This window comes from Electrophorus electricus, chromosome 9, assembly GCF_013358815.1.
Source record: "Electrophorus electricus isolate fEleEle1 chromosome 9, fEleEle1.pri, whole genome shotgun sequence".
Taxonomy (NCBI): domain Eukaryota; kingdom Metazoa; phylum Chordata; class Actinopteri; order Gymnotiformes; family Gymnotidae; genus Electrophorus; species Electrophorus electricus.
The window spans coordinates 23,479,368-23,507,029 of NC_049543.1; the positions used below are offsets into that span (position 1 = coordinate 23,479,368).

General features: G+C 48.9%; 1 protein-coding gene across 30 annotated transcripts in view; it reads right to left on the bottom strand.

Annotated features, from left to right (window-relative positions):
* LOC113578995 (neurexin-1a-like) overlaps nt 1-27,662 on the bottom strand; it is a 233,413-nt gene that overhangs the window by 93,275 nt on the left and 112,476 nt on the right. For 17 of the 30 annotated variants that reach the window (XM_027012603.2, XM_027012602.2, XM_027012605.2 and 14 more), the window contains 2 exons: nt 24,513-24,632; nt 970-1,151 (listed from right to left, as the gene is read on the bottom strand). In XM_027012603.2, coding sequence (XP_026868404.2) covers nt 970-1,151; nt 24,513-24,632 — 302 coding nt within the window. Of the gene's footprint in view, nt 1-969; nt 1,152-24,512; nt 24,633-26,412; nt 26,440-27,662 lie in introns of all 30 variants that reach the window. The other 13 variants (XM_035529938.1, XM_027012592.2, XM_035529937.1 and 10 more) reach the window with 1 other exon arrangement.

The window sequence follows — 27,662 nt, forward strand, 5'->3', positions numbered from 1 at the left end:
ACGGCAAGCACTCACTCTGGAGCTCGTCCTCGTCCACGCTGCAGCCCCAGAGACCACTTACGGCTCACTTTGATCCTGGCGAGTGTGTGCGAGTGCGTGAGTGCACTTACTGTGAGGGCTTCGCAGCTCTTAGGTTTGAGGAACCTGCGGTGCGTTTGGTTTGCATATTGTTGAATGAACTCCTGTTGTAGGGCCGGCCCCCCCCGGGCCACGGACCACCCAGACCTGCCCTGACACCTGCGTTCAGCACCAGGGCTTCTGCCTGTATCGCATCCCTTAAGGACAACACCAGGGCCAGCAACTCACCACGGGTCTGGGCTCGTGTGTGAGTGATGTGTGTGTGTGTGCTTGTACCTTTTTTCAATGTGCAAACTTGGTGTGTTCTTAAATGGAAATGTGCTGCCAATGCGTGAGAGGGTGAGGGGGTGAGGGGGGTGAGTTGGTGAGAGGGTGAGTTGGTGAGAGGGTGAGGGGGTGAGAGGGTGAGTAAACAGCAAAGAGAATTACAGGCAGGTCAGAGATGCGCACAACAGCCCCCTTTACCCCCGCCAGCACACAGCCAGAACAGGACCAATCACGAGAGAGAGAGAGAGAGCGAGAGAAATGTCATTACCCACATTAGCGGTGTGATGTGGCATCAGCCATATCCCTATCGCCATCATAAATAAGCACCGCTCTGTTACGCAACTCCATGGATGCGGGTGATGCTACGTCTATTGTTGCCTGCCGCATCTCCTGTGACTGGGACTGCGTGGCACTTATGGCAGAATGCACTCGTGTAGGACCATTATTCCTGTAAGTACCCCAACCTTTCACTGGAAAGCTTTCCAACTGTGTCATATAATCATGTATGGCTGTGTGCACGCGTGCGTGTGTAAAACGATGCATCTGAAAGAACAGGTGTGTGTGTGGGGAGCAGGTGTGCTTTCGGGACACGGGCTGTAAGGAGGGTAATGGGCGTTTACTCACAATGTGCAGTTTGAGATAGTCTCCGAGGCCTGAGGAGCTGTCCACGCGGATCAGCAACGCCTCCTTCTGCTGTGTGCTGAATCCCAGCGCCAGCCGGTCGGCTCGAGTGCTGGGACGATCGTTGGGCGGCCACGTGTACTTGATCCGCCCGCCGTCCCGGCCGAAGATGTACGTTGTCCCCGCTGCAGTTGTCCCGACAGAGTGACGGGAAGTGCGGAGAGAGAGGGAGGGAAAGGAGAGAGAGAGAGAGAGAGAGAGAGAGAGAGAGAGAGAGAGAGAGAGAGAGAGAGAGAGAGAGAGAGAGAGAGAGGGAGAGAGAGAGAAGGAGAGAGACAGATGTATAGAGAAAGACACACACAGAAAGAAAGAGAGAGGGGGGAGAGAGAGAGAGAGAGAGAGAGAGAGAGACAGATGTATAGAGAAAGACACACACAGAAAGAAAGAGAGAGGGGGGGAGGGAGAGAGAGAGAGGGAGAGAGAGGGAGAGAGAGAGAGACAGATGTATAGAAAAAGACACACAGAAAGAAGAGAGAGAGAGAGAGAGAGAGAGAGGGAGAGAGAGAGAAGGAGAGAGACAGATGTATAGAGAAAGACACACACAGAAAGAAAGAGAGGGGGGGAGAGAGAGAGAGGGAGAGAGAGAGACAGATGTATAGAGAAAGACACACACAGAAAGAAAGAGAGAGGGGGGGAGGGAGAGAGAGAGAGGGAGAGAGAGGGAGAGAGAGAGACAGATGTATAGAGAAAGACACACAGAAACACAGAGAGAGAGAGAGAGAGAGAGAGAGAGAGAGAGAGAGAGGGGTTGTTAGTTTATTTTACTCTTTCACCAACCTGTCATGTTAGGAAAGAGTCCAAAACCTCTTTCCGCACGCAGTAATAAAAATGCTTAAAGACGTACCAGTTCATTTCTCGGGGAGTTCTAAAGACATTAGCATCATCCAAGCAATAACAAAGCACAAGGCAGAGAAGCGCAGCACAGTCTAGTACATTTCAATTAGCCACATCAAAGAGAATGAGGGCTTTAAGGCTATTGGCAGAGGCTCCTTAATTCACACCGCTGAGCTCTGCCACGCAACAACCAATGTGAATTTTCAGCTCCAGCGAGCGTGCTCGTCTGGGCCTCTGTAGTGAAAGACTCCGCCACGTGTCAGGCGTGTCACAGAAGCTCGGCTGCAGGAATCCGACCTCTGTACGCCACAAACTACCAACAGCTGTCTAGGTGTGGGGGCTTTGAGGAGGAACTGCAGGCGTGTATTACAGAACGGCGTCAGAAATAGAACCGGGCTGAGCACAGGCGGGGGAATGGAGGCTTTCCACTGTCAACACGACGGGCGTTCGCGTCACACGCAACACGGGATCGGTACAAAATTAGAACGTATAGGCACTGAGAATATACGAGATATAAATAAACGTGTCAGGGGAACAAGCACGCGTGGAGTGTTTGGATCTCGGATTTACTCTGGACCTGCGACCCTGGACCCTGTCTTAACATGTCTGAGCCAGTGTTCAGAAAACCACAGTTAAACAAGAGCTAGACAAGTTCCTGAACTTGGTGAACTAAGCGTGGGAGATGAAAAAAGGTGTCGGTAATAAGATTTAAAAAAATTTAAAAAGAAAAATGGAAAAACGCTTGAAAAAGCAAATGAATCTCGCTAAAACAGGCTTAGAACTGTTGGAAACAACACCACTAGTGCGGAGGACGCTGACCATGGACTGCAGTAATGCGCAGCAACCCGACATCCGATAAAAGCCTGAGACAGTCATGTAGATCTGATCACAATCTGAGACACGCGGATTTAACGCGTGCCTCATTTCAACACCAGGTGGGAAAAAAATAGACCAAGCAAGAGAGCGAGAACTAAACAAATATTTACAGGCAACAGTCATGTGCTGCATGCCTGTTTCCATTTGTGGATGAACACACAAGCGGTGAAGCAGCAGGCTGGCTGGGGAAGATCCAGCTCTGCGTCAGCTCCGTCAGCCGGTAGCTATTGCCACTCACCCACAGAGCCGAGTGGCGTGTGCCACTCCACAGACGGGTTTGGGAGGGCAGCCAGTGGGCACCGGGCCGGGCCGGGCCGGCGAGAGTGGCATAAACCCGACTGTAATCCCAACACCTTTCGGGTAAAGTACCTCCCCAGGCACGGACATCTTGCATTTCTTTCTCCGTTTGCTCCTGTGTTTACGGCAGGGAGGCGTGGGCTTTGTCTGGCGTCTCCTCTCTAGGGCCTCCCGCTACACGCACACCAGACCACACACTCAAGCAAAAAACATGCCCTGGGAAAACGGGCATGTGAAAAGCGCAAAGGCTTAAGGTTATACAGACCGTTGGCCGCTCTACGTAGACCGGTTGCATCTGTTCTGCCGGGTTACAGTTTCAGCATGTTGATATGGCGCGCGGTTTCTGATTTAATTGCAAAATGAGAGTTGCGTTCCCCGACACGATGGTGGGTGTCATCGTGCAATTGTACTGCGGTAGGAGAGGAAACTGTATTACAGCATCCGTGGCCTCGCTGAGCCCCGGCGCGTGCACGCATGCACACAAAGCGAGTTTCTCCAAACTCCATGCTTATTCTAATTAAGACCTTTCACACCATGTCAGTGGTTAGAAGGGCCTTTCAGACAACTTTGGGCCAATCCTGACGCACTGGGTCAGGCCCCAGAGTCCCAGTCCTGCTGACAGCCTACACAGCCCCAGTTCCCATTTCCACAGTCTGACATCGTAATTACAGTGGAGGCGCTACGGTAATGCACATCTCCAGCATAGAGAATGGGCCTGTTGAGCTGCCACAGCGCTTCTCGCGCAGTGAAACCCTGTTTAGCCAGGGATTATGGGGAAATGACCACAAATTACTGGATTAGAGTTTTTAGTGACATTAAATAATGTTACATTACACATAATAGGTCAAATATGTTTTAGAGTGAATTCATGCTACTAGAAAGCATAATAACACCATAATAACAGGTACAATTAAAGTACAGATCATTTACGGCCCAGTCCGTAATCCCTCTTATCTGTGTCTAGCACAACCTCAGTGATGGTTTTAACACTCAAAATCAAACATGATATCATGGTTAGTTACTCCAGTAAGGCCTCACTTGTTCTCTGTAAAGACACACAGAGATATACATGTGACTATACTGACAGGTTCTGAGGTGTTGTCGTCAAGACGATTTATTGGGGTTTTTATATGATACATTGGAGTGACCAGTGAGAAGCTACCTTGGAAGTTCCTCAGTACTAGCTCATTACTAAGCACAAGTTCCTCAGTATTAAGCACAGGTTCCTCAATACAAACTCAGTACTAAGCACAAGCTCCTCAGTACTTACTCAGTACTAAGCACATGTTCCTCGATACTAACTCAGTACTAAGCACAAGTTCCTCAGTACTAACTCTGTACTACGCACAAGTTCCTCAGTACTAAGCCCAGGTTCCTCAGTACTAAGCACAATAACAGTAATAACATCATCAGTAAGAATGTGCTATGTATGATTCAAAATGGAATAACATTTCTAATAAAGGTCTGGGAGGAAAACCAGCAAACCTTTACTTTAAGCATTCCAGACAGACATAATGAAACTAAAAAGTGGGACACAGGGGATTCACGCAGGGTTTTCCAATATGCCACCTATCCAAGCTGAGGGCCAGAAGAACAGCCCAGAACCTGGCTCCTCCCCCACAGCCGAGGGGGGAAAGAACAGCCCAGAACCTGGCTCCTCCCCCACAGCCGACGGAGAAAAGAACAGCCCAGAACCTGGCTCCTCCCCCATTTTATCACTGCACTCGCAGAGGCAGAAATCCGGAGAACAGTAAACGCGCTGCATGCCTCGGGAACGCGGGTGTGAAATCCTGCTCCTGCAGAGAGTAATTATCCCGGCTCCCTCTCCCGGGATGTTCACTCCGATATGGATCTGTTGTAGTCACTGGATATAGTGTGGTGGAAGTAACACTACCCTCTACTGCTTGGTGGCTGTTTAGTTGATGGCAGTCTCATGGTCCCCCTCGCTCTCTCCTGGTCGCCAGAGGAAAACAGTGATTCATGCGGAATTCAGTTTCAGGGGTTTCCGGCTCCGCGGGTCCCAAGTGACGACTGCGTGGCGTGCCAACTGGGATCCGAAAAGCGGAGGCACGTCGGGGGCCGGTGGCCCCGTCGAGGTCAGGTGGAGGCGTGCGGCGATGACGAGGCTGGCGTCTGTAAGCACGCCGGGGGGCGTGGCTGGGAGTTAATGACTGTAATGGGCTTTGCGTTCGGACGCTCCGGCCCACCTCCGCTGCACATTAATGAAGCGCCAGTCCCACGCAACTGGATGATTAGCGTCTTAAATTTAACTCGGCGTTGGACGTCAGAGAGAGAGGGAGAGAGAGGGAGAGAGAGAGAGAGAGGGAGAGAGGGAGAGAGAGGGAGAGAGAGAGAGAGAGAGAGAGAGAGAGGGAGAGAGAAAGGAGATGACAGGACATTTCCATTCAGCTCCGCACCTAGGGACAGTCCCTCAGTCTTTCTTGACCTCTAATGCTTTGGTTGTCATCTGCTAATGAGCCTCAGATTACATCCACTGCCCAGAAATGGGAGGGAATCCAATTAAAGTCCCGCCTCTCTGACGGCAACGGTGCAGCTCCACTCGTGCATGGCACCTACCAGCCTTAATTAAAATCCAGCAGGCTCAAGGCAGACGTTTTCATGCTGGTGTGTACAGAAGCGCAGCCAGTCAGGCCTCGTTCACGCAGGTCCACAGCAAGCCTGCGTTGGCATCACACGCGGACGCGCACGCAGTTCGGAGAAATGGGACACGTCCAGCTTAAGGAACGGGGCTCGGACGACCGTGCACGGCCAAGTCATGAACGGACGGAACGGGGAGGTCTGCTTGCTTGTGTGCTGCATCATAGAGAGGTGCTGAGACCCGAATTGCGCAAAGTAAATAAATAAATAAACAAAAATGAACAAAACCACACACTCATTAAAACTGTCCTGATTCTTCCTCTGGCTGCGAGACTGGTGAGACGAATCCCTGGCCCATGTGCGTGTCTGTCAGCGTGTACTCACACGAAGGCCAGCATTCACGGTACGTGCACAGCTTGTGACCTGACCTAACCCTCACCAGAAGTGCTCATCAGGTCCACTCCCAAACGATCGTGCTGGAAAGAGAATGAGGGCTTTGTATTTTGGGAAAAAGCAATTCCATACAAACATTGAGGTAAGATCTTCCATCTGCCCTTGTTTCTCTGATTTTCTGTATGGTTAATGTAAATGTAGTTAGCATGATTACAACGGTTTCCATGTTCCCTCGTGGATCAGTGGTAAAACGTATAAGGCTTCTGAGTGTGTGTTCACTTATGCAAACAGGGTCAATGTCTAATTGAGGATTGTTTTGGCTTTTAAGTTTTAGATTCAGCTGTTCTTGGCAAGCTGTGAGCCATAGGGGGTTGAGATCTCACATTTTCTGTGAATAACTACCTGACAAATCTCCTCCAACATCCAACATACAAGAATGATCAAAACACCAATCTCCTACTTGTGCACACACACACACACACACACACACACACACACACACACACACACACACACACACACACGTTAAAATATAGCAGATTGCATTGTTCTTACTCCTGCTCTAAATTCTAAAATGTTAACGTAAAACAGCACATCACATCCTATAATTTAGCATCTATTACACCCCAGCCCCCATGCTGGTTACAGTGTCGGTCTAACCAGTGAGAGCCTCTCTGGCACTACAGAGGCCATTAGGATTCCTTCATAAAACATCTGCTTCTCAAGCAGTTCCTCTCCAGGCCCCGGCAGGCCTCCATCCCCACGGTTATTCACGCCCCCCCCCACCCACCCCCCGCCGGACCTAAATCACAAAGCTTGTAGGCTTAGCGTTACGTTCCGTCACCTTGTAGCGGTGTTTCATCTTGACACGAGAACGTAATGTTTGCTTTGGCTTTTTGCGCAGCGATTATGTTTTTACGGTAAAAATGATGTATAGTTTTATGCCTCGTGCAGAGCTGTTTGCAACATGCAATGTTGAAGGGCCATTTTCTCTTTCATTCTGTTTGAGCAGGGCACAAAGAGAAAACCCTGTTGTTCTTAGTCGTTTTTTCCCCCCAGATAAAGAACATCTCTGAAGTATCAACATGTAGCACTCTATAACTACATAAGTCCTTTTGGATGGAAGTAAACATTCACATTAAGTAAAATATAAGCAAATAAAAAGATTTTTATTGTTTCCAATAAAGCAAACACTACCAACAAACCAGAAAAGTAAATGCAGTTAACTGTGTTTTATAGTGAATTCAAACCTCCAGGAAACAAGGAGCTGTTCATAGCCAACAGGGGTGTCACAAAACTCACGGAAAAGTCATTTACACACTTCCCAATCCACCCGCGAAACAACATACATGACGATTTTCCATGTCCCTCATATAGCAGTGTGGCACCGCGCAGAGCCCCGCCCCAACGCAGAGCCCCGCCCCAACACAGAGCCCCACCCAATTCTCACCATCCTTGTGTTTGCCTAATACGTCTCAACCTATCGGCTCGTGCACGACCCCAATGCTATAAACCCCTGCAGCTCACCACCCAGACCCTGTGGTTTTCAGCCGTGTCCAGGAGAAACCCTTTTAGCTGGTGGCTCATCAACGTAATGGAGATCCATAAAGAAGAGCTGGCGGGCTCTTTTCAAAGCTCAGCCAGAGGTGGCAGGGGTTAGGTGTAACCCACTGGTTCTTGGTCACTCATCCCCGTCTGCTGCGGTGATGGACACGGAGCATCAGGGCTCCGGTCAAGCGCAGAGCTCTAGTAAGCAGCACAGAGCAGTGGTGTCTGGGTAATGTGGCATGCTGACTGATTCGGACTATCACTATCGACACACTGGATCGAACGTAGCTCGAACAATCCAACAAGCTCACCCAATCACCACTTTAAAGACCTTTTAAAGACACTGGCTAGTTTTTCCTCTTGGGCAAGTACAATATCGGTATTTTTCTACTAGACACAGAGGTCCCTGAGTGCTTGAGAGTTCTAGAGAGTCAGCTATGGGTTCTCTGGGCTGTTCCAAGATCAGGTTCAGTCAAGAAAAAAAAGCTTCATTCTCTGTATCTGGGAATCCAACGTAGCTGGATTTGGATTTCTGTAGTATTTTTTGGAGATTTCTGGTGCTAGAGCTCTGTCCACATCCGGATGCCTTGTTTGGTGCAGGCATCAATGTCTCCTTTACATCGAAACTGCCTCCGATCGCTCATACATCATATGGATTGAGGATGACAGATCAGGAGAGAAAAGGTGGCCTATGACAGCCTTACGTTTGGTGGGGGGGGGGGGGGGGGGGGGGGTTTGACCTTAATAGGAGATTGCGAAAGTCCTTGCAGTTCTGCCAATCAGGGCTCAAGATCATGTGATATGACCAACACACCCAGGGGTGTGATAACGATGCCACAGTGGGCACAGGTTAGCCGTGTTTGACGACAGAAAACCTAATGTGGAGAAATGAGCATGAGCTGAGCAACTCTGGGGAACGAGCGTCTGAAAGGAGCAAGAAACATTGCATCATGCATCATGTACCGTCATGCATGCACAGAGAAGATGAAGACAGCTGTTAAGAGGGTCAAGCTTTCCAGTCGACCTCGGAGACTAACCTCTCCACCGCTGTTCAGAGTTCAGAGGAAACACCTTCATGTTTTTTTTTTTTTTCTTCTAAAGATGTGCTTTCCCTGTGATCTCAAGGTCTAGGAGCCAAAAAAAAACCCGCCCTAAAAAAACCCTCATACAGTCGCTCATCTCTCGTGCCCGATTGTACAGGGTCGTTCAGAAAGAGCATGTCTAAAGACAGGAGGCTGAATTCGACTATGTACATCACACACTGAGATATCAGTGACACTGAACACAATATGAATCTAATGTAAATTGAAATGTAAATATCTGGCTTTTATAAAGACCATGTGAAGCCTGAGCTGAAAGCATGCTCTCAGTAAGCTCTGCCCGTGACTAAGAGTTGACTCGCTGGGTATTACGTGGATACAGTGCCAAGCTAAGCAACTCCATTCAGACTGTTTCTTTTTACCTTCCCGGGTTTATGGAATCGCTGCTCTCATTCAACAGCGCATGCTAGCAAACCCAGCTGCGCTAAACGCCAAGACGAGAGAGGACAAATGTATTACACTGCTCCAGAGCCACGGTCAACGGTTTTGCTTGTGCGCGCGTGGTGAGTCGAAGCTCGGGGCTTGTTCTAGTCCCCGAGGGCAACCCTCTGACCCCCACCTCGCGCAACCACACAAGCCTCGGCTAATTTTCACCCGAGCGGGCGGATTTGTATGAAAGCTGAGGAAATCGCAATCTCGCTCAGATGCCCACCCGTTACACACACGTCAACCCACGCACTCCACGCTCAGCGCTGCCCCCGCGAAGCCTCTCTCTCCTGAGGGCGGCAGGAGAAATTAGCATGCTAGGCGGCTACAGCTGCAAGCCAGCATTGTCGCTGCTGACAGGACCAAATTGTCATAATTAACCTGTCCAAGTGTGAGCTGGTGGTCCCCGCTGGCCAGCTAATGGTTCCAGTTGCCCACAGCCAAAGCCAGGCTCTGTTTACCAGCAGCTTCTGCTCCGCCATCCGCTCCGGTCTGGCTCCCTCCTTCTCTGGAGTTCGCCAATCCCTCTTGCCTCCACGGCGTGACCCGCAGCGTAGACGGTGCGGCATGTTCCCCCCAACCCTTCAGTGACAAATTGCTCTTCTGTGTCTCATTGCTGAAACACCCGAGGCAGCTGTGTCAACACATTTGTCTGATCAACATACGCTTTAGTGGCTATCAAAACCTCCCGCCCTCCCGTTAGGCTTCAACTCCCCCCCCCCCACACACACCTTTTTATCCACCCCTGGTCTGTGCAGCCAACAGGTGTGGTGTTTAACAGTGGTTCCAATTACTGAAGAAGAGGAAAAAAACACAACGGGAGAGAGAGGAGATAATTACACAGAGGAAGCCAGCCGGGAAAACGGGAAGGTGATGCAAGGAGCTCCGTGAGAAAAAAAAAAAAAAGTGAACGAGAGCTCGACATTGGCCCGGCTGTGAGCTGAAGGAAAATGAGTCCTTGACGTGTCATGCTGTGCCTCAGTCGTGCTGTGCCTCTTACAGGAGTCCAGCCCATGACCAGGAGGCCACGACCAGCGGTGCAGGTGGGAGGAGCCTGTGGATGACACTACCAGCACAGGGGAAGTGGCGACTAGCCGTATGCAGATGTGAAAATGGTAAGCTGACCCTCTGGGTCATCTCAAATGTTCATCGGACGCTTGGCTCATCTGGCTCAGTGCTCAAGTGATCTCTGAAGCACCAGGATGGTTGATAAGGAATACCGGGCAGGAGATGTACTGTCAGTTGACGGTGTCCGGGAGAGAAACTGTCGTCAGGACAGGACACGCAACGTTGAGGCTCGAGGTTCGCCGTGTTGTCCGGGAAATAGCTGCCTCTGGGGAAGATGTGGACAGCACAGCTATCCCTCTGAGGAAGACTTTCATAAGCACGGAAAGAACCTGTGATCTGCTGCGCCAGGCGTGAAGGGGCTTGCTGTGTCATGTCCCTGAGCGCAGACATCACACGGTGGAAGGGAGACGGGGGAAATGGAGAAGGCCGTGTTCCTCCAGTTCATCAGTCTGCCAGAGGAACTTCTGCTCTAACGCGCGCGTGTGTGTGTGTTTGTTCATGTGTCTGCCTGAGCATAGCAGAGTTTCTATTTCAGCACACAAAGGATGTATTTGGGCTCATTCATGGGCATTTCATGCCATTTGTATTTTGGGCAGTTTTTTTCTGTGTGTGTGTGTGTGTGTGTGTGTGTGTGTGTGTGTGTGTGAGAGAGAGAGAGTCAAGGCTTCATTACGATCACGTGAATAAGGCAGAGTCAGGTGGCTTGTGTTTCATCTCCTAAACTTTCGCTAATCATGGCTCAGGAGACGCCAAAGCATGCGTCTTTAATTGCCGGATTAAAAATCCTCCTCTATAGCTTCTGTTGCTTTTCTTTGTGCATAAGCCCACACTAAATGGATAATGTTATTTAATTAGCCGCATGGCTTAAGGAAATGAAACTTTAAAAAAGGGAAGCTGACGCAAAGATGACGAGGATAAACTTGGCAGATCTCAGCACAACCCGTGGTTACTTGGAATCTCGTTTGGGATGGAGAAAGAGAGAGAGAGAGAGAGAGAACGCACGCATGAGTTAACGTTATATATGCATACACCTCTAAACGTGTATAGACATTTAAGAAGATCCATAGTCTTCCATGAGAAGCAGATCTACTTGTCAACACCTTAAACTGAACACGACAAGAGAAGAATGTGCGCCCACACAACAAGTACTAGATAAGCGGAGAACAGAGGTACATCGGGGGGGGGCTCAGCTAATATTAGGTGGCGTTTAGGTGGGATTGGATGGTGCACGCATTTTATCAGCGATTCCCAGCAGTGGGGAAGCTCGAGGAGGCGAGCGAAGAGGCTGCAAAGGTGTGATCCCCTCCCAATCCTATTAGTGCGGATTAGAGCACGCCTTTTCCTGCAGGCTCACCATCGTACATCGCCCCAAAAGAATAGCAATGACATCGCTGACGTTTTCGTTCGCCACCTCACTCAGACCTCATAAGGTTTATCGGTTCAGTGGTATTCCTTTGAGTCTCGCCCTCCGGAAAACCAGTCCTTAGGAGGAGACACAGTGGGATCTACTGAGCCCTGGCGCCAGGATTAGCCAGGGAAAACAAATAAGGCCTTTCAATCAACGCTTTTCACTGCTAGGTGTGTGCTGTAAGAAAAAAAGAAAAAAAATATCACCATACTTGAGAGCATGTTTTATTCAAAAAAATCTGAACTTCACAATTTGTGATGGCAAAACTTTCATGGAACTATCCTAAATGTAAAAAAATAATAAAAAAATTCATCTTGTGAGAAAAAATGGTCATTGTTAACAGGGCTGTTTGGTGTGACTGCAAACCAGCTACCCCACGTGATTTCTCAGATTCGCAAGTGACCTTACCGGAGGACCGGATTCCGGGTCTCACATCCTCGCTAACTGGCGGCGGTTCAAGCCGCTTTTGAACGCATGCCCTTTTCTGCTCTGCCTCCCTGCCTGGTGACCTTTCTGCCTTCCATTTTTTAATCGGGCAGGCCCGCAACGGCCAGACTCCCAGCACCCAATGGACGCACGTGGGTGCAGAGTTCATTAGCGTCTTGTGTTCACTTCAACGTGTTTGTGTAATATATATGGTGAGGCTTCTCTAATCTACAGGTGCACTTTCCCTCACGGCTGTTTTACAGCGAGGGCGCGTGGATTTGTCATCAGTGTACTAGTGGTTTACGACACCGGCAAGTGGTCTCGCGCGGCGCTCCTAGCATCTGCAGGTTCCATGCGCAACTGGAGTGCTCGCGTGTGTAATTGAAGTGTTTGCGCGAGTCTTCTCCGGAGACGCGAGGTACTGCTGAAGTGACTTTGTTGATTAGAGTGTCATCTAACATGAAATATACTGCTTTAAGTATACTGCTCCTAACGTACTAGACACGCTGCACTGCTCATGGCAAATTAATTAGTTATATTAAAGTTGCATTGAATGTAAATCAAATAATATTAATAAAATGATTGAATTTAGGAAGGTGTGCATCCAGCGTGAGGGTTATTTCTCTTTTGGCCTCGTTTTGTGACTGCGCTCTCGAAAATGGCATGAGGTCAAAACAGCACACTACAGGCGGAAGAAAACCGGTCTAACGAGACACACTAATTACCTTCGTCTTTTCTCTCTCATTAAACTTGCCAAGACAATTTGTGGGGTCATTTTTTTAAAAAATGTACCTTGTTTTCTGTTCCAGGCCTCATCCGATTTTACTAATCACTTAATACGGACATGTCGGGAAAAGGCCAAACTGTAGCAGGAAGTGCGGAGTAGTACACAAGGTTTCCAGAGCAACGGGGTGTTTCGGATACAGGTCATTTATTAGCTGTGTAAGCAAAGTGCTTCAGGAGTGACAGACGCGTGATGCGGGACCTCTGTACGAAACGTCACGCTGCTTTGGAAACCCTGGGCACCACCATGCAATTCTGACTAATACTGCCGTTGCTCCCTGGAATTTGTATTGCATTGCAAATTGTTACGATGGCTGGTTGGCATTTTTCGTACAGATTCTGTTTGTATTCGATTCGTACGTGTGTGAGTGTCACTCCTTGCTTGCTGGTGTGTTTACTGTGTTATTTATACATATGGCAGTGTGATTGACATGGTTTTTTCTCTCTCTGTGAGTGTGTGTGCATGCGTGTGCGCAGATACACTATGGATCTACGTATCTGCTAATAGACAACTCATATAAGCTACGAAAAGGCGCCTCATCGTTAACTGCACTTCAGAATTTAATGATCAGAGAGTTGTTGGTTCACATTACATTTACGCTGCTATCTCTCCCTGGCATGGGTACAAAAAGACAGGGAATGGTTGATCATAGGAGAAAGAGAGAGACAGAGAGACAAAGAGAGAGAGGGAGGGAGGGAGAGAGGGTGAGAGAGGGAGGGGGTGAGAGAGAGGGAGGGGGTGAGGGAGAGAGAGGGAGAGAGAGAGGGAGAGAGAGAGAGAGAGGGAGGGGGAGGGAGAGAGAGAGAGAGAGAGAGGGATGGCGAGACAGATAGAGAGAGAGAGAGAGGGAGAGAGATAGAGAGATAGAGAGAGAGAGAGAGATAGAGAGAGAGAGAGAGAGAGGGAGAGAGATAGAGAGAGAGAGAGAGAGAGGGAGGGGGAGGGAGAGAGAGAGAGATAGAGAGATAGAGAGAGAGAGACAGAGAGAGATAGAGAGAGAGAGGGGAGAGAGAGAGAGAGAGAGAGAGAGAGAGAGAGAGAGAGAGAGAGAGAGGGAGAGAGATAGAGAGAGAGAGAGAGGGAGGGGGAGGGAGAGAGAGAGAGATAGAGAGATAGAGAGATAGAGAGAGAGACAGAGAGAGATAGAGAGAGATAGAGAGAGAGAGACAGAGAGAGATAGAGAGAGAGAGAGAGAGAGAGAGAGAGAGAGAGCTTATGATTATAATTTCAGCCTTCTGGGTATTGAGCTACCTTCATTCAACCTGCTCTAGATATAAAGGCAAAGGAAAGAAGCACTCAGACATCCCTGCATTGTTCTTACTGCTTCTCTGAAAAGCCGGGTGCATTAGTCAGAACCCCCCGACCACACACACACACACACACACACACACTTCCCGAGCATCACTTCCAATCAGCTCTCTCATAGCTCTGGGTGACGGCCCAGCCTAGTCACTTCTGCCTCCACCACGGGCACGGGAAGCCGCCAGCTCCGTCTGCTTGGATGTCCATGGGTGGAGGTGGGGGGGTTTGGGGGCGGTGGGGGGGGGGTGTCAGCCTGCCAAACGCAATTACACTGAGATGCCTTCAAGACACTGAAATGAGTTCAATGACTACAAGGCTGTAATTACATATTGTGGAGGAGACGAGAGACCAGATATGGGGAGGGGAGGTGAGGGGAGGCGAGGAGAGGAGGAGAGGAGAGAGGAGGAGAGGAGAGAGGAGGAGAGAGGTTCTTTTTCCCACTCGCTTTGCGAATGTATAACCACAGCAGATCCCCTGTGTAGGGAGATCGTGTACCCAGAATCTTATCAGATGGTGTTGCTGTCACAAGCCGCCTCTGACTGGCACTTGTCTCTGCCAAGAACTTAATTATGTCACACAATTCACAACACACAGGCCCAGGAACAACAGTGTGAACCGCAAGGCCTCTCTCAGATGTCCTGCACGCTCGGTCCCGGCCCGCTCCTACCACTAGCACTGCAGTGAAGCTGTCGTGGTTCTAATCCATTCCTTCGTTAGCACTTAAGGCAGAGACCATTAACGTTGATTATAATCACTTACATGCATCCCTGGCTTTGACAGAGCAAAGCATTAGAGGAACAAAGGCAGCATTAAAACTTTCAGCGGTGTGAACGCAGTCTTGGGTGATGAGTGCAGAACAACGGTCATCACCATGCTCACAATACCTTCTCTCTCTCTCTCTCTCTCTCTTCTCTCTCTCTCTCTCTCTCTCTCTCTCTCTCCCTCCCGCTCTCCCTCTTTTCCTCCTTCCAACTCATCATCCGCACCCAATGGAAAAAGCTTGCCCCCCCCCCCCCCCCCCCCGCCCAACTCACCCCTCTGGTGGCTCGGACCTGACATGGCGATTTGAATAGGGCCTGCTCGTTCTAGAGGAAGCCGCTCCCTCATACGCAGCCTGAAATCAATGCCCTGTCCCTCACTCAAGCAGGGACAAATAACACACACGCGCCAATGTGTAACGTTCCGTTTAAATACTGTTCAGTTTGCATGAATATTCCACGAAAATCAGCCACTGACATTCTGGAACAAGGGGAATAATGATAGATTAGACAAAGGTGATGTGTTCATGGCAAAACTAAGTCTTAAAATCTTGCTGGTATATGCTTTGCAACACAAGGAAAAAATTTGTAGCTCACCGTTACCTGAAACACTGCAAATCAGGTTTGTCCTTTCACTCCTGGGCCGACATTTTCAAACAAGGCTTCAATACACCGCTAGTGGCCAAGTTTTATTTGAAAAATAATCCTTATACAACTTCACCGAGGACTTCACTGACGACTCACTCTAGCAGGCCAACTGGCTCTGGGCTCTGACCGTAAAACCCAGCCACCAGGAAGGTGTAATTGGCCTCGTGACTAACCCCATTTGGTCCCAGGAGGTCAGGACATCGCTCCATCACCGTGGACACAGGCAGAGGGAGCCTCTGATGACAGCATTTTATTTTCGCGTCGTGCACAGAACGTGTCTCCGTGTCGAGACGCGACGTTCAGTGGAGACAATTCCAGAGTGCCATGTTTAAAATCGGAAGAAGCGCGTGCCTGAGAAATGGAAGAATGCAAGAACACGCATGAGGTAGGGAGAGAAGACAAAGGGACTTGTGTGTCTGCAATTTGAACAGTCAGGAAAGAACGGGTTTAGAAGGGCTGTGCAAATCACAGTCAGTACAGTGCCCAGGGAAAACCTGTAAGGGGTGTTTTGGAAAACACACCAGAACATCACACAAAATCACCCATCAGAACACACACATGCATCACACACAAAACACGCATGTTAAGATCTTCCAGAGTGTTCCCTATATTCCTATGAACAAGTAGTTACACCCGCCCTTAACCTTAAGCCAAACCAAAAGCTTAATTAAGAAATCCCCCACGCTACAGTAGTTTGTCAGAATGAACGTGCGTTTTAAGTGGTGAAAAGCCTTCTCATGTGTACCCGAAAAAAATCCCAGGATGCATCCACAAAATCTTCACAAGCAGCCATTAAAAATAAAACGTAGGAAGGTTCCTATGCTCAGCCTTCCTTAAGACACAGAGCCTCAAACCGACATCATTATTCGACCAATCACAGCCAGGCAATTTGAAGTCGAAGATCTCAGACTCAATTATGGAACCTTAACGATTTGACAATGAGTGCAGGTCAGTTTTGTAATTCAACTGGAGGACGACATGGGGGAAACATTTCCCTGTCACAGGCAGAGTACCTGTCTCTCCAGTAGAGGTGACTGATGTGTGTGTGTGTGTGTGTGTGTGTGTGTGTGTGTGTGTGTGTCTGCGCTCCAGACAGGCTCCAGCTGAGAGGCCTAATTGGATCTCCTGCCACCTCAACGTGACTCTAAACCCATGACCAATCAGCTCTGGGCAAGAAAGCCTGGACAACCCACCAGAACCCATCACAGACTATACCCATCATCATCCTCCTCCTCCTCATCTTCCTCATCTCCACCGCTACCTTTAGCCTCTTCCACTAAACACACCTTTACCCCTTTTGAAGACGAAAAGTGATGCAGAGGTGTAATCTGAGCCACAGACGCGCACAGAGACAAATGGGGATGGAAGCTAATCTGGATTAAACCTGGGGGGGGGGGGTGCAATAGCCAAATCTGGAGGAAAAACAGAACGACAGATAAAACACAGAAGGACAGTCTGCGCGGAGGGATCGAATTTGATACGTGAGCAAAACCAGTCACATGAACTAGAAAGCCTTGAAAGCAATGCTGTGTGTGTGTGTGCGTGTGTGTGTGCGTGCGTGCGCGGTAAGTTTGCTTGGTTACCCACCGTGACCTGCGCGCAGCGAGGCGGGCGATCTGTGAACGGCGACGGGAGCTGGGTGGTGATGTTTGCCTCCCGAAGGTGGACGCGCGCGTCGGGGCCCGGCGGGGGCCTCCGAGCTGGCGGAGGCCCCCAGGGCAACAAGGCAGAGGGCCACGTAAGCGGCCGAGGCCAGCCGTGACCCCGGCCTCCTGCCCCTCAGCATCATCCCTGAGACGGCCGGCCAGCGGAGGAGAGGAGCAAGGGCAGCGTTGAGGGGAGGGGGCACACACGTACGCACGTGCGCCCACGCTTCACTGCTTCCGGCAGCCCATGCCCCACGTGCGCTCACTCACACCCGGATGCACACGCGCGTGCGCACACACCCTCGGTAAAAAAAATATATAAAAAATGTAAAAATCCCAAAGACAAGATAATCCACAGAGATACAGAACGCCGATGAAAACAAGCTCGAAGACCTGCAGGAGAAGACGGCCAAAAGTGTGTTCGGTTACAGAAAATCCAGTTTTGCAGCAGGACACTTTCAACTGTGAGGGAAAATAAGGAGGAAAAACCCCCCCACAAAATTAGGACACATTCGGAGTTGGAATGAGCGATCCGAGTCTATTCCCTACTCCTCCCTCTGTTTCCGCACTCTCCACGCACACAAAGAGCGAAGCGCAGGAAACCTCCACCAAACTCTCCAACCTCGCTGCGCAGCACACCGGGACTAACGTGTTAAGGCAGGGCGGACAAGTTTTCTTGTTCTTCCCGATTGCTGTCAGAGAGCGCCTGGGGAGAGTCTCTCCAGGCTGCGCTGTGCATCTCCCACCCGACGGCGGGGAGCGTCGCCCGGGGAGCCAACGGAGCGGGACGTGCTCTATCCTATGCGCCCGCGCGCCTCCCGAACATGGAAACGCACCTGGAGCCGGAGCAGTAAGTCAGCCACGAGGCTTCGGCGACGCGGCTCCGGAGGCTTGTGTGAAAGAGAGAGAGGGACAGAGCTGGAGGAGGAGAGGGAGAGAGGGAGGGAGGAAGGGAGAGGGAGGGAGGGAGAGGGAGGGAGGGAGAGGGAGGGGTAGACTCAGCAGCCAGCAAAGAAGTGAGAGAGCGTGAGAGAGAGAGAGAGAGAGATGAGGGGAGCGAGAGAGAGAGCAGCTATGCAAATGGAGAGACTCCGACTCAGCAAATAAGTGCAGCTGGGGCTCACTGCAGGGGGAAAAGGGTCCATTTGGACCAGGAGAGAACCAGAGGTGAGGACAGAGGAGACGGAGACACGCTCACGTCATGCGTCTCTTCTTTTCTACTTCTCGGCGACTCCCAAACTCCAAGGTGGATAACAGGCATGGCTGTTCATGGCTGTCCGCTTCAATCCGGAGGCGTTCCCTCTCACATCTCTTCCTCGCTCCTCTGAGGCGAGCGTCCGGAAATGGAAGGCGTCGCGAACCGGTGCTGGGAAGGCAGAGCAGTTATCCAGCTGACGGCCGGGCATGACGTCAGCCGGTTAGCGAGCGAGTTCACACAGCCCCTCGCTGTCTTTTATGCCAAGGTTGTGTGCGAGCACGCGCTCGTGCGCACACACACACACACACACACACACATTCAGGGGCGCGGGAGCTCTCGTGCTGCACTGAAGCAGGCGGACTTGGTGAGTGAGCACTGTCCACCGGGACTGGTGCTGAAGTGGAGGAATTTAGCCGCACTCACTGATAAAAAAAGAACATTGTCCACCAAATAGTCTCAAATGGAAAAGCCAACCGTGCGTGATAGTGATTGTGTGTGTGTGTGTGTGTGTCTCTCGAGAAGGGCAAGATGTGGATGAAACCACAAACGCCGGGTTCATACCAGCATGGCCTGTTTCTACAGCAGAGCTCCATATCCCTCCTGACCAGCCAATCAGAGCTCGGCCCCCCCACAACCCAAAAGTCAACTTGGAGTGACATGATCAATGGCTCCCACTCTTCCTACGTTCTGCTTTGTTCCTTTAGTCTCCACGTGTCCACCGTTTTTTTATTAAAACATCTCCACCAAACACGTCCACCATATTCCCACGTTGCTGCGGCGCCGGAGACGGGCTCTGAAACCATGACAACCCATGAAAACCACCTTTTCTTAGCCTGTTTACTTTAGCACGTGCCACATGACCGCATGTCTCCCCTGGGGGGCGCTATAAGAGTTTTTGGCCAGTCAGAGCGAGTGCCGCAGAGATCCCCCTCTTCAGTGCGTTTATGAGCGTCGCCATCTGCGTAATTGTGGCTATCAAGGTGTTCCATCAAGAGTCCGGCTCATCAGAAACAAACAGGGAGTTTGATCAACCAGCGCTCAGATGACCTCAGCATCGTCATCAGGAAGGACTATAGGAAGGACGTGTGACAATGCGTCCCGCGACTTTATGGTGGTCCATCGCACCAAACGTCACCGTATCGCGCTTTCCTGCAGAAGGTTTAGTTATTTGGTACTTGGCTGCCCTCTAATGGTTAGACAGGGTAATTACAATGCAGCACGCACGGAATGTGGACAAGAAAGCGTCAGCGTCACACTACAGGCCGACAAAACTAATATTTGTCTTGTCGTTTTCCTGACTGAAGAATAACAACAAAACCTCCATCAACTTCCGTTCCACGCCACTGGGAAGGCTGCTTCCAAGGTTCAAGCACAACACTTAAACATTATTTATTTATTAGAAATAAATAAAAATATTCAAAACATTTCAAAAATGTTTTTAGCCCAAAGCTTTACTTGTTCTGAACAGATTCCTCTTGCAGAGGCTGGTGATGCCTGTTCCTCGTCATGTAGCAGAGCTTGTAGAAGCAGCTTACACACACACACCTGCCGTGCAAAGCCGGTCTGACACTACCAATCCTGGAAACAGAGCTTAATTCTTGGATATTTTTACAACATTCATAAGCGAGATTGAATTCATATGCAAGGGCTGCGTCTCTGACTTAACTACATACCTCATTAAGCCCGGATTCCCGGGCTCAGACGCACACACTCTCTGAGGTCGCGTAAAACTACACAAGCTTTGCCCAAATTAGCCAAACCAAAAGGAACGGTGAAAGCAAATTAGCATGGGGCCAAGTAATATGATCCGATCTCACATGCCAGAGCATGAGGTCATTCAGTTAAGCGCAAAAAATTGTGTCGAAATTGCTCAGCTCGGCATAAAATGAGACGTGAGCCCCCCCATAACCTAGCCAGCAAGAAGCCATACTCCGTGCTACTAACCGCGCAGCTGCTGTCGTAAAATAACACGGTGGCGTCCAGACGTTCATTTCCACATGACATAAAAAAGGAATTCGTTCAGCTAATTTACAGCTTATTTTAAAGTCCTCATTTGAAATAGACACCAGTGATTAACATCCCTGGGTCTGACATCACTCTTTTGTTTTTTGTTTTAGACGGTCCTCTGGTCTATTTAACGCGCAGGAAGTTACAGACGTCTGTGAAAGCCCAAATAAGGCAGAGCGCTGTAATGGGCCCAATTGCAGTAGTGCAGTGGAGCCACAACGTGCTGCAGCATGCAGTGCTCCACCTAACCTGCCTTCTGCCAGCACACCCGCACAGCTGGTTGATTTATTTGCATTTCCTCACAATCCAGCTTTGCAAATGTGCCAAAAAAGGTGGGGCATTAGCTCACCTCAGAGAATCAAGGGTGTCGATTTCGCTCAGCATACACCAACACACACTGACACCAAGTGCTGATAAAAGTGCTCCGTACACGCTACACCCGCCTGGGAACAGTTAGTCAGTAGTTATTAAGCCTGGAAATAAGCACACATGCTCAATAACATGTTCACCGGCAGCCAGTAGACAATGTGGACCTTAAGGACAAACAACAGCTCTGCATGCTACTCCAGTGTAAGCACGTGGAAATGGAGTTTGGAGGATTTTGTGTGCGTGCGCGTGCGTGCGTGTATGTGTGCGTGTGTGTGCGTGTGTGTATGTGTGCGTGTGTGTGTGTGTGTGTGCGCGCCTGTGTGTGCGCGTGTTGTGTGCGGCGCGCGTGTGTCTGTGTGTGTGTGGGTTCCCCCCCCCCACCCACCCCACTCCTTACCAGGGTCTGGAGTGACATTCACGCACGGACAAGCATATAATCGCACTCTGCAAATAGTTGTTAATAAAGCTATAAATACAGCTGTCAAGTCCAGTGTGCCGGCGCACATCACCGGCATCTCCCATCTCCCCTGACGGAGGCAGGAACTCAACGCTCCATGTCCTCTCCACTGCAATAACCACCCCCCCCCCCCCCCCCCCCCCCCCCCCCCCCCCCCCCCCCCCCCCCCCCCCCCCCCCCCCCCCCCCCCCCCCCCCCCCCCCGTTTATTACAATACTCCCTTTATTAAACAATACTTCCTCAGACTTACATGTCATACGGAGCCTCGCTGTAAAGCAGGACTATGAGATCATACCCCAATAAGTTAACAAAACAGTCAGGGAGGTTTTAGACTTGGGAAATTATACAGCAATAGCCATTTTATTTCATTAGCAATTGCAACTCGGTCGTATACCATGAAGAAAAACTACTTGCATTCCTAAATAACTCCCACAATCAAATTAGCGAACGTTTGTTTTAAACAGCAATGAATGTGTTATGAAGTAAGCTGTTAAGGGGTTTATAGCGTCACCCCACCGTACGCCACTCCCGAGGCCCACATGATGCCGTCAGGAACTGCACGTACCGCGTTCAGGGGAAAAAAAAACGTGACAAAGTCAAGTTCGACACATGTGGGTGTTTGCAGGCTTCACAGCTATCAACTTCCACCGGGAGAAAACACAATCCTGCATCAGTCTTGATGGCTCTGTGGATATCTGCATACAGCTTTCAAAATTAATATTGATTTTGCTGTTATGATGAACTGATGTCAACCTCACATAAAAAAGCAAGATAATGTAAAATACAAAGTATGAACTGTGGTCACAGATCTTCTAAAAAGCAAAACGTTGGACGTGAAGTTCTCCACTACAGCAGACGGCTGTGGATCTGGCCTGCCCAGTTAGGACGACCAGACATACGGACAGACAAGGCAGCGCACGGACATCACGCTTGGCGGTGTCTCAGTGAGCTCCGTGAGTGGGTGCACACACACACAAGCTTGAATGGGTACCTCCACACACATAAGCATGAGTTGGTACCTCCACACACACACACACACACCTCACTCATACCAGCAGCAACTACAGCTTTATGCAATAATGCTCCAATTATCTGGCACCAATTCCTCTTCTAGCCAGGTGTGCAAGCTATTAAACGCCATTCAGTGGATATCTGATAACTGATACCACTTGGCTAACACAATTCTTTATTGAACAGAAAGGAGGACACAATGCAGTCTCGGTGTCTCCCGACTGCTTGCACTGAAGGCTGGCATGTCTGACATGATTTGGACGAGCAGGAGTTTGACATGAGTAGGACAGCATGCAGTGTGCGGACTGCCACTGGACGTCCAACAAAAGCAAATTTCCAAACCTTCAGACTGTCTCCTCTGAGAACCGCTCAAAAACAACCAAATCCTGATACTGAGAGAAATTGGAAGCCCAGTGAACGTGTCATTAAAGCTGTAACTCAAAACAAGAAGGTCTGGGAGAGAGAGGGTCAGATTTTAGCACATTGCCCAACTGTGATGCTATGATCGTGTGGGCAGTTCTCTACTAGGTTCCTCTGGAAATCTGAATCCTGATTGGCTCCCTGTTTGGCTCTTCAGAGACACCTACAGGGCTAAAGCAGGCAATGCTACTTGGACACTGTATTCTCACACCCTCAAGCTATGTGGCTGTGGGAGAATCTCACGCTGTAGGGTTGAGAGTTAGACATTCTCTCGCTCTGTGGTTGCTTAGAGAAACCTTTCACTGTTCAGTGGAGCTCATCTTCTACAGAGAAGTACAGGGGAGAAGAAAGCACAAACTAATATAATCATGGATTTCAGTGACTTAATCTAATAGTGTGTCAGATTATCTATTAGCAAAGAAACAGCAGGATAAAATTAAACCTTTACAGACACACTATTTTTTTCTTATCCAATAAATCTTAACCTCTCTTTCATTAAAGCAAAGGATATCAGAAGCGGTCTCTCGTAATCTACAGAACTACCCATAAAATGTTTTCTTTTCATAAACTTCATCAATCATCTACTTCACAGCATAGTTATGGTTTTAGCAACAAGCCTGGGCTCGGAGAAACAAGTCCCAAAAGCACGGCCATTCGGTGACCTCCTAGAAGGTCCTAGCACCCGTAGACCACTGCTCCAACTCCACAGAACCCAACCTCTCAAACACCACACCTCTTAACCAATGCCCTGGCATAAAAACCTAGTGCGTAATAAGGACAGCGTCACGAGCACCTTGTTTCAGTGTTAATTTTCCTTCCTTTTACATACAAGCAACAGCACCTCCCTGCCTTTGAAAACTCTCGCGCACATGTTGGCATCGCAAACGCCTGCTCTGCCTCCACACGGACCAGCTATCCAGAGGAGCTTATGGGTCACATCACCTTTCATGAAGCCATTTGTTATAACCTCGTTTATATTTAAGATACAGGATTTTTTTTTCTCCCTTTGTAAAAGATGCAGTGCTATGCCAAATGTGCATTTAACAATAACGATCATTATAATAAGCAGATAAATAAATATAATCTAAAATATTCTATTAACATTAATGGTGATACAAATTAATCTCATACGTTGCCTTCACAGTACTGCTACTAGTTTCTATTTTATTGAATGAAACGGAAACATTGATTGACCCATAGAAACAGAACAAAAAGAAGTGTACATTTTAAGACAAATAAGCAAAAGAAACGTAATAAGGATCTTTTAGACATCCAGTTCTTCACACGGGCAGTTTAGCTAGTATGGCTCTCAGACAGTGCTAGATAATGGGGTTTATAGGTCACACCCTGTCACCGTCTACTAATTACAGTGTAAGGCAGCCGGAATGGAGTTCGCACATCTTCAATGACCTTTGAAATGTCAAAGAAGCAATTTTTGACTGCTTAAGACACTGAAACAGGAAGGAAGATCAGAGAGTCTCACACACACACGCCAGGTGCACTTACCCTCGGTCTCACACGCTCCTGTGCTTAAACGCTGCGTCCATGAGTAACGTGCATGTTTACAAGCTAAATGAAAGGCCTTGTGATATATGAAGCTCTAAATGTGCTTTTACACTACTCGAACTGCTAGCTTCAGGACCCACTCCCACGTCACTCAGGTTTAGGAGTTAAACGTTTATCCCCTTTGCTTCCTGTGTGTCATTTGCACTAATACTTTATTTGTGTGTGTGTGGTGTGCGTGCGTGTGTGTTGAGATGTGCACTGAGCCTCCACAGCGAATAAAGTGTGATCTTATTACACTGAGTAAACAAATCACAATAAATAACTCCACACAGCGAGCAGTTCCTCTCTGTCCATGCGTGTGCGGGGCGAGATGTGTGAACGTAGGCGGCTTCTCTGTCCCACTCACCGTCGTTACACAGCGGCCCACCGAATGAGGTCATACTGCAGTCACAGCTGAAACCTTCCCACTGCTGCAGACACACCCCCTGGTTGGCACACGAGTCCTCCTGACAAGTGGTGCTTGGACCTACACACAGAGGGCATGTGCGTTTGGCACGCACGCAGAGAGAAGGGGGGGGGTGAGAGAGAGACGCTCAGTGCTTAGATCTCGTTACCTCCCACTCTTGGCATTAGTTCAGCTTATTTCTGAAATCGTCTACTTTGGGCTTGTTGCCATAGCAGCGTCCGTGAGTTAAGTTACAGGCTTGCTTTATGTTTGGAAAGTAAACTGCCTTAGAAAACATACACATATACGCAGCCGGTGGGAGAGAGCAGTAACCCAACAGGAACAGAACGGTTAGACTTTCTGTGGGCCGTGGGTCACTTCAACCACATAGCAAATGCTTGAAGTGAATTTCCCAGATGAGACAAAAGTTTGCAATCCTACAAACACCAAATCAAGTTGACTAATATAGTTTCTTCATCTTGACACGAAATGATCTCTGTGCAGTCATAAACTTAGATGTACATACACATTGGAATATTACCAAGACAAAACACACACAAAAAGCTGACAGAGGGTGCAAAAAGCATACACTACCTGCAAAAGAAGGAACACACAACACTCATGCAGAACAAAGTCAATCCCGCATTTATCCAGCGTTAGACGCGTTTAAGGATGTTTACGATGCTTTTATGCAGATTTAACTTTCATAATTCTCTTTGCCTCTGGATTCCTCTGCTTTAGCTTATAGTCGTACAAAGTGCATCACACATTACACAACAGGACAGAAAGAAGCACTGTTAGCGGGCTGGATGCAGGAGGCTTTGGTCCTCTTCAATATTTTTTTTTAGAAAACAACCTTTTGGTGTCCTGCATAGGTCACGCGAAAGGACACTGGTGGCAGTTGTCACACCCGAGCAGATCAGGTGATGAATTGGAAGAGGTTACAGTGTTCGTGTGTGTGTTTGGGGGGGGTTAGAGAGAAATTAAAAAGAGGCAAAGAATGTGTGTCCATCTCTCCATCCTGAATTAATGAGAGGACTTGGTGAAATGAAAATGTTAGCACAAAAAATTGCTGAAATGATTTATGAGTCATTTTAGAGTGCTGTTATTATTTTTATTGTCAGTTATTTTTAATTACATCGTTATACTTGCATAATACAGGAATGCTCAGCTCATTCAATTAACAGAAGTGATGTACTTACTGGATCTAAATGTGGTAGTATGTTCTGCAAATAAAAAGGTGGCTTCAACCTGCTGGTGTATTCTGTGTTTCTGGTGGGTTACTGTAGCAGGATTTGTACAGTTTCTTCAAAAAGGTTTGCCAAACATCATGGGAATATTATGGAACTTTACGACGTCTCTCACTATGGAATGTTACAGGATTTACGGCATTTTTGGTGGAATAAAGCACTGTGATGGAATTGATCATTTGGAGGTTATTTACATAATTACATCAGAGTTAAGCAGTAATGTTAAAACTTTGTCTAATGTTTGTAAGGCATTGCACGCCAGTCGTGGGTGAGTGGAGCATGGACCATACTGAGAGCATGCAAGCTAAAAACAAGCAGAGGAATAAAAGAAAGGGTGGGATGTTGGTGGGATTTAAAACTGGCCCGTCAGGGAAACCCCATCACCACAGATGCAAAGATGGGCGGGTCGCATTCAGGATTGGGAAATTTGTCCGTTTTGATGAGGGTATAAATAACCTGAATTTGGCCAGGTCAGCATGGTGACGGTTGGAGGAATGACACGGCTGATGATGATGGTGATGGTGATGATGATGATGATGATGGTGGAAATGGCAGAAAATGCAGCGGTTTCAGACCGAGCGTCAAACAAATAAGACAAACAAATAATCTACCTTGCAGGTCAGCTTTCATCAACGTAACTTTTGTCAGCAAAAAAAAAAACAAAAACAAATCGAGGAAAGAAAAGGAGGCAGAAATATGAGCTGTTAGTAATAATACTGAGACGCGTCAGACACTGGACACAGACACATGGCTGGGGAAGCGGAGAGAGAGAGAGAGAGAGAGAGAGAGAGAGAGAGAGAGAGAGGGGGGGGGGAGGGAGAGAGAGAGAGAGAGGGAGGGAGGGAGGGAGAGAGAGAGAGAGGGGGGAGGGGGAGAGGGAGAGAGAGAGGGGGGGAGGGAGAGAGAGAGAGAGGGGGGGGGGAGAGAGAGAGAGAGAGAGAAAGGGAGAGAGAGGGGGGAGAGGGAGAGAAGGGGCAAGAGAGAGAGGGAGAGAGAGGGAGGGAGAGAGAGAGAGAGAGAGAGAGAGAGAGGGGAGAGAGAGAGAGGGGGGAGAGAGAGGGAGGGCGAGAGAGAGAGAGAGGGGGGAGAGAGAGAGAAGGAGCGAGAGAGAGAGAAGGGGCGAGAGAGGGAGAGGAAGAGAGAGAGAGAGAGGGAGAGAGAGAGCGGGAGGGAGGGAAAGAGAGAGAAGGGGAAAGAGGAGAGAGAGAGAGAGAAGGGGAGAGAGGAGAGAGAGAGAGAGAGATGAGAGAGAGAGAGATGAGAGAGATGAGAGAGAGAGAGAGAAGCTGAGAGATCGGGCGCAGCAAGGACAGAGCTAAACATGCGTTACATAAAGAGATAGTCTCCTGCAAGAGAAACTCCGATGGGAAAGTTTTCCTCTGGCAGGGACATTTTGCCCCATTTCCGCGGCGTGAACTTCACGAGCTTCTGCGCGAGATCACGCGCTCACGTGTGGGTGCGGGACATGCGCAGGAGTCTGCGCATGTATGAGTGTGTTCATGTGTATGTGTGTGTGCACGTGTGTTTGAACTTTGCGTTCACGTTTGTTACTGGAATTCAAAACAAGTCAAGCCAGGTGCCCTTTAGGCTGAGGCCAAGCTGAGAAATCATTCACAATATATGTGGGAGAACAGCACGACGAAACTACGGTTTGTTTTAGCTGCTTATTGTCAATGTGGAAAATGGCCAAATAAGAATGTCTTGTGTAAGTAAGGCTGCAGTTTGGGACATCCTGCCTGAGACCAAGGTAATGCCTCGATTTCTGGAACAGTGTTTTAGTGTTCATTCCTATTTTTCTTAATGTCATGAGTTGAATTTAAACATGTGAAAATGTAATTCTGGATATCAAGAAGTCAATTCT